This window comes from Panthera onca, chromosome D1, assembly GCF_046562875.1.
Source record: "Panthera onca isolate mPanOnc1 chromosome D1, mPanOnc1 haplotype 2, whole genome shotgun sequence".
In the NCBI taxonomy this organism is placed as follows: Eukaryota; Metazoa; Chordata; class Mammalia; order Carnivora; family Felidae; genus Panthera; species Panthera onca.
Window position 1 is genome coordinate 51,599,844 of NC_138348.1, and position 11,113 is coordinate 51,610,956.

General features: G+C 42.9%; 1 protein-coding gene and 1 long non-coding RNA gene across 2 annotated transcripts; one reads left to right on the top strand and one right to left on the bottom strand.

Annotated features, from left to right (window-relative positions):
* Positions 1-4,024: 4,024 nt before the first annotated feature.
* On the bottom strand, positions 4,025-6,370 carry LOC144612931 (uncharacterized). The gene is made up of 3 exons (XR_013550140.2): positions 6,283-6,370; positions 5,893-6,077; positions 4,025-5,589 (listed from the first exon to the last, which is right to left on the bottom strand). It is a non-coding gene; the product is annotated as an uncharacterized LOC144612931 (long non-coding RNA).
* A 188-nt stretch (positions 6,371-6,558) lies between these two features.
* MRPL17 (mitochondrial ribosomal protein L17) lies at positions 6,559-7,982 on the top strand. Its single transcript, XM_060605875.3, has 3 exons — positions 6,559-6,819; positions 7,121-7,189; positions 7,541-7,982. The coding sequence occupies exons 1-3, from the start codon at positions 6,559-6,561 to the stop codon at positions 7,814-7,816; spliced, it is 606 nt and encodes a 201-aa protein (XP_060461858.1). The 3' UTR covers positions 7,817-7,982.
* The last annotated feature ends 3,131 nt before the right edge of the window (positions 7,983-11,113 follow it).

Sequence of the window (11,113 nt, forward strand, 5' to 3'; positions counted from 1 at the left end):
CATCAGTGAGACCATTAACACAGAGATACTGAATAACATAGCAGGGATAAAGGCTCAATAAAGGAAATGAGAAACACACTTGATGGAATGAATAGCAGGATGGAAGAAGCAGAGGAACGAATTAATGACCCAGAAGACAAAAGTAATGGACAGTAATCAAGCTGAACAAGAGAGAGAAAAACAAATTATGCAAAATGAGAATAGACTTAGAGATCTCAGTGATTCCATCAAATGTAATAACATTCCTATTATAGGAGTCCCAGGAGAAGAAGAGAGAGAAAAGGGGGCAGAAAATTTATTTGAAAGATAATAGCTGAAAAATTCCCTAATCTGGGGAAGGAAACAGATATCCAGATCCAAGAGGCACAGAGAACCCCCAACAAAATCAACAAAAGTAGATCCACCCCCAGAAATATCATAATCAAAATGGCAAAATGTAATGATACAGAAAAAATTTTAAAAGCAGCCAAACAAAAGTCAGTTACATACAAGGGAAACCCCATAAGGCTATCAGCTGATTTTTCAGCAGATGGAATTACTGAATCACTATATTGTACACCTGAAACTAATATAACACTGTATGTTAGCTATACTGGAATGAAAACAAAACAAAATAAAATAAATAAAATAAAATAAAATAAGCAGATGTTTGGTAATGAGATGTTTGCCCTACCCTACAGATGGGTCACTCAGATAAAATTTATCTTTGTTAATAATTCTTACTCGGGGAAAGACCCCCAATTTAGATTCTTCTGCATGGTTAAGGGAGGAACAAATCTTTCTCTTGAGCCCACAGGATCTCCAGTGCATTCAGCTGAAAATAATCCACATACCAAAGTGGCACATGGTGGGGCATGGGGGGTTGCAGAACAGGACGCTGTCCTGAACACCTTCACAACTAAGATATAAGTGAATGAAGATATTCATTCAGCTTTTTCTCATTACTGAAATTAAGGAAAACACATAATACATTTTGTAGAAGGTTATTTCCCAGCATGATTTTTATAAATCTTGAATATTCTAAGATAGATTAGATAGACAGATTTTTTTACTTGGGGAACAGTGTACCATAATAAGATTCAAGATGGGCAAAAGGAATGACTTTATCTCTAGAAAATGAGGGAAGAGTCAATGTGAAAAGTGAGGTGCGAAAAAAGAACCAAAACGCTATTTCTACTACAGACACATTCCTAGGCAGATCAATTTTAGAAGAGACATGTAGAGGTTGAGGACTTGGTAGAAATTGCCTTAAAATTGTCAATACATGTGTATCTCCTGCAAAGTCATTGTGTACCCCCAGGGGTGTATATATTCCTTTCAAAGATAGCTTTCCTAGAATATAAATGCTATGAATGCAGGAACTTGGTATAATTGTTTTTTCACTGCTTGTGTTGGATATTTTGTTTGCCTCCCTAGATGCACTTTCCATCCTTCTCTGTCCCAGGGTGTACCCTGACACTGGGCTTCTTGCTTGAAATAATCTACTTTTCAAACTTTCTTGTCTCATTTTCCTTCTGTCTGTAAAAAACCTTCCATTTTATACAACTCCTCAGGGCTCCTTTCTACTTGCTAGATGGGATCCTGCCAAATTCATGAATTCTTGAATAAAGCCAATTACATCTTCAAATTGACTCAACTGAAATGTGTTTTTTAACACAAGCAATGTACCTAGCCACAGAGTAAATCCTCTATAAATATCTATTAAATGAAAGACAGGGGGAGGGCATAAATAATTGTTCTAAATAAAGGTGGAATCAAGGGACACAAAGTTCTCTCTCTTTTTTTTTTTTTACAAACATATCAAAAAGACTTAAAAAAGAAAAAAAAAAAAAAAAGCACAGAACTAGGTTGGAGGTAGAGAAGCAGGAGTAGGAGAGGAGATGCCTGAGTCAGAGTCCTTCCTTGACCTAGAAGGACCTTCTAATCCCAGCAGCAGGCAGTTTATTTCACTAATAATACAAGGAAATGAAGCAGGGAGGGGAATGAACACCACATGAAAGAGTAAGCCAAGCTGGAAACAGCTAGTCATCATTTCCAAAGGGAAACACACCATAGACAGTTATGCTGATTTCTGTCCGAACTCCATGTCCCTCTATAGCCCTGGACCACCTCAACATTAGATGCATATATATCAGTAACTTATTTTTCTAATTTCAACTGCTTACAAAGTTTCTTGTTTCCTTTTGGGATGTGTTTGATTTACAGTTATTCTCAATATCCCAATGACTCTAATTGTGGGAAACTCACTTTAACTTATTCTAATATGATCACAATTCTATTTGATACCAGACACTGACCCTGTCTTTACCTAATCCTTCCTGGAACACTGAATCCAGAGAGGTGTTAAGACCCTGACTTGAAAGTAAGACAAATATCAGGAGCCAGGACCTATGATACTTCTAGGATAGAACCACAAGTTGGCTTAGGGTCCAAATGACAATTGCTTCCCACCATCATCACCACATCTCTTGCTGGGCTCCTGTACTGGCTCCCAGGGCATTCTTCATGGAAGCTTCAGCAGAATACAATGCAGTCCTTCAGAGTATAGGAAAAAGCTTGTTTGTCTACTTATAACATCTCTGACACTAAATATGTGGGTTTTCCACATCAAGCAATTCTCTAATTCTCTATGGACACCGACTAGGGGTCCTACAAGTCAATTCTGATACTAACTACCTGGAATTAGCATAGACCTCACAGGTTAAGGGCTCAGTTCCCCACTTCAAATGCCAATTGCAAGTCCCAGGTTGTAACCTATACTTCTAACCAATCAGCTGTAAAATGGGAGTTCCCATGATCCCCTCCTCAAATTTGATAATTTGCTAGAATGGCAGGAAAGCACTTTACTTACAATTACTGGTTTATATAAAGGATACAACTCAGGAAAAGCCAAATGGAAGAGATGCATAGGGCAACGTATGTAGGAAGGGGTGCAGAGCTTCCATCCCCCTCTGGGCATGCTAAACCCCCTAGCACTTCTGTGTGCTCACCAACCTGGAAGCTCCCCAAACCCCATTATTTAGAGGTCTTATGGAGGCGCAACTGACTAAATCACTGGGCATTGGTGATTATGTCAATCTCCAACCTCCCAGGAGGTGGGGAAAACACAACCCTCTAATCACTCTCATCACATAGCTAAGTTCCTCTATTAACCAACCCCCCTTCTCCAAGAGTCACCTCATTAGCACAAACTCAGTATGGTTGAAAGGACATTTATGAATAACAAAAAATACTCTTTCATTCCTAGCCCTCAGAAAATTCCAAGGGTTTTTGCTCTGTGACAAGAAGCTGGACAAAGACCACCCCCCCCCCCCACACACACACGCATCTCATATCACAATATCACACAGGGGTTCTATGCAGTAATGTGGCAGGTCCAATCCCCTTCTCCCAGAAGAAGCTATGAAATTTCATGTATAACAATTTTCTCTGGACTAGGGTCTTTCTTCTTCAGCTGCCTCCCAGAACACTACTTGAGATCACTTTCTTCACCTCTGCCAGACTAACTACAGTCACTACCAACACCACCTCAGGGGCTCAACTTGGATTCTCAACAGAGCTACTCCAAGTCCTGGCTCACCCAGGAAACTCACATTCATCCGAGCACCTGAGGCTCAGCTGGACACTCAGAGCCATTTGGTATCTAGTGGGGAGTCAGGAGCAATCTGCCTTTCCACAAGCACAAGGAGGTGAACTATCTGTAAAGGATTTTAAAATAGTAATAAAACTAACCAAAAATTAACCTGACACAACAATGCTAAACAATGTTAGTGATAAAATAACACTTGCACAACAATATTTGTTGGTCGAAATTCTAAACAGTTGTTATGGTTACTGTTGAGTTATAATGATATATATGTAGGCTTCAAATGATCACTTTTTAAAACCAATTCACTAACAATTTTATTCTACATGAAAATTAATTTGGGGAACTATCAGTTACACAGTCAAATTCAGCCACATATGCTACTTTTCACAGTTAACTCATAAGAATTTATGAACTTCCAAACTCACTTCCGGTGCTTTTTGGACTCCAACCCTTCTAGTAGAACATAGCCCTGCTTTGAAAACAGTAAACTTAAAATAAACAATCTTAGGGGTGCCTGGGCAGCTCAGCCAGTTAAGTGTCTGACTTTTGGTTTCAGCTCAGGTCATGATCTTACAGTTCATGAGATCAGGTTCCCAATCAGGGCTCCTCACTGACAGCACAGAGCCTGATTGGGATTCTCTCTCCCTCTCTCTCTGCCCCTCCCCTGCTCACACAAGCACTCTCTCTCCCTCTCTCTCTCAAAATAAATAACAAACAAAGAACCCTTTAAACAATTTTAGTTGCACAAAATTTTTCTTTTCCAAGTTAATTTTTTAAGGTAACGTTTCAGATGAGGCCAATCAGACACAAAAATATCTGCAAACCACCAGGATAAGTCCTGAACAACATACAGTAAAACACCAAGGTTTAAAATTGTTCCATGAATACCAGCCCACAAAGCTATTAACTATGCAACCACAAAATGTAAGGAAGTTGACATACAAAAAAGAATCAGATTTTTGAGGACTGCCAGAAGAGACAAGAGATGAAGGCTTTCACATCCAAAAATAATAGAGGACAATGTTTGATACTGTATATCTTCACAAGGTGGACAGTCCTTTTAAAGCCATGATCAAATAATGTCAGTTGCAGTTCATGTTCTCTTAACTTTTGCAGAAGAAAATCTTCACGAGATTTTACCAATAGAAACTTACGATGAATTTTCAATCGTGGAAATCCTGAAAGCTGCAAGAATTGATCCCAAAGAAATAAGACACAGGCAGTATTGTAATTCCTGGAACTTATTGTGAAACATGATTTGTATAAATCTATGCCAATGTATCCATGTGTTTAAGACTTTTCCTAAAGGGGCACCCGGGTGGTTCAGTCAGGTAAGTGTTGGACTTCAGCTCAGGTCATGAATTCCTGTCTACTGAGTTCAAGCCCCACCTGGGGCTGCTGACAGCTCAGAGCCTGGAGCCTGCTTCAGATTCTGTGTCTCCCTTTCTTTCTGCCCCTCCCCTGCTCATGCTCTGTCTCTCTCAAGAATACATTTTTTTTTTTAATTTGAAAAATTAAAAAAAAAAAGACTTTTCCTAACTACTTGTGTATCTGTTGCTTCAGACGAAAGAAACTTTTCAAAACTAAAATTAACAAGAAGTGTTCTCTGGTCACTAATGAGCAAAGAGAGAGACAAATCTAAGTGTGCTGTCTACTGAACATGAGTATGTGAAGACCAGTGTGTTGGTCTCCTAGTGCTTCTATAACAAAGTGTCACGAATTGGGCAGCTTAAAACAAATTTATTGGCTCATAATCTTGAAGGCTGGAAGTCCAAAATCAATGTAACAGTTGGGCCATGAATTCTTTTAAGGATCTAGGGAAATTTTTGTTCCATGCCTTTCTTTTAGTTTCAGGTGTTTGTCAGAAATCCTTGGCAATCCTTGGCTTGCAACTGCCCAACTGGGATCGCTGACTTCTTGGTCACGTAGCATTCTCCCTGTGCATGTCTCTAGTCTGCACAACGTTGTCTTCACTCTGTGCCTGTCTCTCCACTTGTGTTCTATGAAGACGCCAGTCGTTTGGATTAGATGCCCACCCTACTCCAGTATGACCTCATCTTAATTAATTGCAACTGCAATAATCCCCTTTCCAAATAAGGTCATATTCTGAGGGAAATGGGGTGGAGGTTGGGAAGGGTTAGGGTTTAATATATCTTTCTTGGAGGGTGTGGGAACACACAATTCAACCCACAACGAGGAGCAATTTTGACAAAGTGATTGCAAATTTGCAGACATTAAGGCTTAAAAACAGGAAACCAGAACATGACTGCACTTTAACACAAATGCATAGGTATGTTTCTTACCTTTAAAAAAAATACACTGACGCAGGTGAAAAGTATTAACCCATTAGTTTTCCTTAGAGTGCTGTCGTTTTTTAATTGGGATCGTTACTGTGTACTTTAACAAAAGAAAATTTTCACTAGCTTCGCTTCTTTTCTGAGCATCATTGTTTATTCGTTTCATTTCACCATTATAACGAAAAATAATTCTGTGGAAAAAAAAGTCACGCTTAGGGAGTCAGACACGCTGGCTCGCCAACGCTGGGGACTGGCAGGACCGCCGGCTACAGCGGCACGACCCCGGGCGGGGGGCGAGGGGGGGGAGGTGGGGGGATGGGGGGGAGGGGGGGAGGTGGAGGGATGGGGAGGAGGGGGGGAGGGGGGGGATGGGGGGGCTTCACCTCAGATACTCACTTTCCCAGCAGGCTCCGCGGCGGAGCTTTCCGTCGCCCTAGAGGCCACAAGACGACTGACTTAGCCCAAAAGGAATTGGACGGCACGCATCGTCCCACACTAGGTGGCGCCTGGTTCCCCTGCCCGACGCTGAGAGCTCGGAGCGCCTTGAGGCCCGCCCCCCTCGCCTCCTCTGGAAGGAACTAGCACCTCTTCTCCGCCCTCCCCCAGGTTGCCAGCGAGGCAGGCTGTGATACTCATGCGCAAACACGTCCACCACGCACGTAGGTACAGCGCATGCGTCCTCTCAAACCCGTCTCTCCGCAGCTTCTCCCTTCGAATTTCCAGTTCCGGCCTCACAAGGGCGGAGACAAGCTAGGAATTATGCGGCTATCGGTCGCAGCCGCCATCTCCCATGGCCGCGTATTCCGCCGACTGGGCCTTGGTCCGGAGTCCCGCATCCACCTGTTGCGGAACTTGCTTACGGGACTTGTGCGACACGAACGCATCGAGGCGCCATGGGCGCGCGTGGACGAGATGAGGGGCTACGCCGAGAAGGTGAGGGGCGGGGTCCTCTAGTCCACCGCGCGCGTCTGGCCTGAGATCCGGCTGGACTTGGGAGAGAAGTGGCATAGCCCTGGTATCCCCTGCCCAAAGGCTGGATCCCTTATTACCCTGAGTTGAGTCCACTCCTCCGGCCCCCAAATGGGCTACTGGTGAGAGCTGCGGAGTTAGGGGTGGCCTGAATTAGCGGGATGCCTTGCTAGGGGAATGAATGAGTTGTGACCCGGCACTAAAGGAGTAAGACTTGCGCCTCCTTTCTTGCTCGGGTTGAATCAGTGATGTTATGTCTTCTCAGCTCATCGACTATGGGAAGCTGGGAGATACCAACGAACAAGCCATGCGCATGGCTGACTTCTGGCTCACGGTGAGTGCATCCATCCTGTCTGCCTCCCATATCTTATCCTTTGCTCCCTGTGGGGAAGGGGATTGTTAGAGGAAGGATGACTGGGCAGAATTAAGCTAAGATACTCACTTTTATGGACACATATTGTAAACTAAGTTCGAAACGTGTGCCTTAAGTTAGTTGAATGCTATGTGAATCAACCTGCACAACTGCCTGTAACCTCTCTGTGTTAACTTTGACACTACCACTTTAGGGGGTGGGAGAGTTCAGTGTGTACATGTTTGGACCCTGCTTTGGGGAGTGCTGAAAGTTTAATGTGTCACTGCAGTGGTGCCTGACTGTCCTCTCTCCCGAATAACTCTCCCCCTCTAGGAGAAAGACTTGATCCCCAAGCTGTTTCAAGTACTGGCCCCTCGGTACCAAGGTCAGAATGGGGGCTACACGAGAATGCTGCAGATCCCAAATCGGAGTAAGCAGGATCGGGCCAAGATGGCAGTGATTGAGTATAAAGGGAACTGCCTCCCACCCCTGCCCCTGCCTCGCAGAGACAGCAACCTTACACTTCTAAACCAGCTGCTTCAGGGCTTGCGGCAGGACCAGAAAGCAAGCATCCACAGCTCCCACACAGCTCAAACACCAGGGATTTAACTGGAGCCAAAGGGTGTATAGCACCCTCATCAGTGCCCATGCTCACAGTAATCTCTAAGAAAAACTGGAGCTAGAGTCATTAACGGACAGTCTTAATGGAAAAGTTTCTGGGGAACCAGATAAATCATCTCTTTGCACAGTAGATAAAATTCATTATATGAATGTATGTATGTATGTATGTATATATTTCTTTTTCCTCTCCTTGGGATTTCTGGAGAATGAGAACTATCCAAATGCTCAGTCTCCTTGGGTTAGTGAATTCACTGCTTATGTTTCTGGCTCTTCATTTGGGTTGTTTGGTTAGCACAGTTTTGTTTTTCTTAATGCCAGTTTATATGGGGCACATATCCTATAATTCCAAACTGGCCTCCAAAGGTGATTGAGTTTTGACATCTAGCATAGAGATTGAACCCCTAGGATTTCTTAGAGAAAGATTACTCCCTGACAGGGACCTAGAATTGAACACCTAGAATTGAACCTTCCATAATAATCTGATACTTTGGGAAACTTCAAGAAACACTACAACTATTCCTCTGTTTCTAGGCAGGATCACAAATACCCCCATGTGTTCCCCTCAGCCCTGAATAGACCTTAGAGGACATGACCTGAGAACTCGGATGTACTACCCTCCTGGCCGGCGTCAGTGGAAGCATTCAGTAAAAGATAAGCCCCTTCCTCTTGGAGTTGGGGGTGGGGGAATAAAGGAGATGGTTGAAGTAGGAGAAGGATTAGGAAGTTAAATGTGCTGGGAATTTCCTGGAAGCTTTTATTGTTGTCAAATGTGGGCTTCTCTGGGAATTCAGAAAAGGGAAATCCGGCTTCCGAATGGCCACGGCATAGGACAAGTAGGAAGCTCCTTTATATCCACTAATTATTGTGAACCCAGACTTAGCCCAGCCAGGCTACCCATTCCTCAGGCTCAAAGGTTTGACTAGGGTAGTAGTCATGGGAAGACTTGTAACTATCATTCCTGCCTGAACACTTGACAGCAAGGCCTGACAATTCCTGTATCTCTAGCACAGTGAAAAGAAGAAATTTCATCTTAGGCTGGACCTTCAGAGTGTAATTGGCTTGCTGAACCTAACCATTGTCAGAAAATAAGGTGAGGGTTGAGGGGGTCACTGATCTAGTGACAGAGCTCTATGCTATGTCACTGCAGCCGCTCTAGGCTTAAAATTCATCTGCTCCCAACAGGGTTCTTCCATCTCTTTCCTCTAATTTGTCCTTCACACTATTGCCAGAAAGCTCTTTCTGACATGTTTTTAGTGGCATATCATAGATACACAAAGCATTTTTTCAATAAACCTACAATTCCGAATGCTTCCCCCCAAATTCACCCCCTTCCTATCCTCTTGGCATGAACATTCACCTCACCTAGATATCTTGGAGTAATCCCCAACTCCTAGAGAAAGTACTTTCTTTAGAATTAAAACCGCACCTGTTAAGTATTACCACAGGTGGGTTATGGCTGGACTCTACTAGCTTTTCCTCTCAGTCCCCAGAAACAGACCTCCCCTTGGGGCTTTCAACAATTCCTGAGCATCTAAGCATCTGCTACTATCCAGCATCATTTTAGTCCCTAGGGATACAATCTTGATCAACTGTTTGGTATATGTCAGGCCCTAGGCTAGGTACTAAGGATATAGAGGTGAGAAGAAACAACCTTTGCCGTCAAGGAACTCACAATCTAAAGTGCCACTTCTGCTGCCACGATGGCCTCAGGGACAGTGCATCTTTAATATTTTGGCCCATAAAAGAATACATGAGTCCTAGAACAGCTACTAAAGGCTCAAGGATAACACACGGGAAATAAACAACAACACATCCGTTTTCTAATCTGGCCTGTAAATAACTTTTTTCACCTCGGTGGAATATGCCCTCAAATCCATCTCAGTACCTCTTTAATAAATTCCAAACCCTCAAGAGAGGGGCCCAGATAAATTGGAGTTCCCTCTTTACTTTCACAGGTTCTCTGTCTTGGGCCCCAGTTCTTTATGGCAAGGTTGACAGCTATGCCCACTTCTTTCAAAAAATGACAAGTGTACTCCAGCTTCACCAAACCGGTGACGTAATGTAGTACAGCCCAGTATCCAAAGGAGACACTACAAAAGCCAGGCACTGCTTACTTACACATACTCTATAGTCAAATGAACAAGTCTTGTTGCTTTTATTTCCATAATGTTTCTAAAATCTGCAGTCATCTCTCCCTAGTCTGAAATCTAAGACATCTCTATCTCGGATTACTGCAAAAGCCTCCTTCCTAACTTGCCTCCCTCCACACTGCAGATGAAGTAAGAGAAATGTGATGTTTTAATTCTCTGATGATCTACAGTGCCTCCTCCTTTCCTATGGGGAAAGAATCCAGGTCCATTTCCTTACCATGGTCCCCTTGGTGACCAGGCATCTGTTCACTGCTCCATTTCCCTCCCTTGCCTCCAATTTTATGTTCAGGAAGCATGGAAGTCCTGATTTTGACTTTCCCTGTGCAGAGCTCCCCTTATTACCTTTTGTTCATGCAGTCTCTACCACCCAGAGAACTCTCCCCCTGTTACCTGCCTAACTTGTACATGGACTTTTGGCATTGGGGTGGCTCCTCTGACCATCCCCACACCTAAGTTCCTTGCTTTGTGAACCTAGGTGTTGCTACAATATTTCTGTAATGCCCTGAATTTACCACGTTGCACTCTAGTTCCCTACAGCTACAGCAGTTGGTTCCCAAACATTCATTAGTCAAAGGTAGTCCTAGTATTTCCATTCCCTTGCTGTTAATGGGCTCAGCGATGGACAGGCCTAAACTAATTTGAAGCAGTAAGAATCCGGTCTCTACTGTGCTTGATAAGAATAAGTTGCATGTTATTGTGAGTGCCATAACTGGCTTTAGTCTGAAGATAACACAGAATGGTAGGTCAGAACAACTAAAAGAAACTATATAGTAATAATCTTTAGTGATTCTTCCCACTTGCCCTGGGTTTTCTGTTAATTGCTACCAAAACTAATCTGATATATTGATTTGTACCACTGAGCCTTTAGTGTTTCTCAAAAATGCTTTACTATGACCCACAGATCAAAAAATATTTTACATCAGAGTACTATTCACATATATGTAATTGAAGCAAAAGCATCACAAAATATTATTTACCTTAACAAATATGATGCACACTGATATTGTCAACTCTTTTCTTGTTACTTTTTTAAAATGCTGGTGCCAGTTCGCTAAAATAACTTATACAACTAACGGTTTATAACCTGTGTTTTGAAAAACATTGATCTGAACCAATATTACAGTGACTCACCATT

Coding starts and splice junctions, on each gene's coding strand:
- MRPL17 (XM_060605875.3), top strand. CDS start 6,559: ATGCGTCCTCTCAAACCCGTCTCTCCGCAGCTTCTCCCTTCGAATTTC. Junction 6,820..7,120: donor TGAGGGGCTACGCCGAGAAG/GTGAGGGGCGGG, acceptor ATGTCTTCTCAG/CTCATCGACTATGGGAAGCT. Junction 7,190..7,540: donor TGGCTGACTTCTGGCTCACG/GTGAGTGCATCC, acceptor CTCCCCCTCTAG/GAGAAAGACTTGATCCCCAA.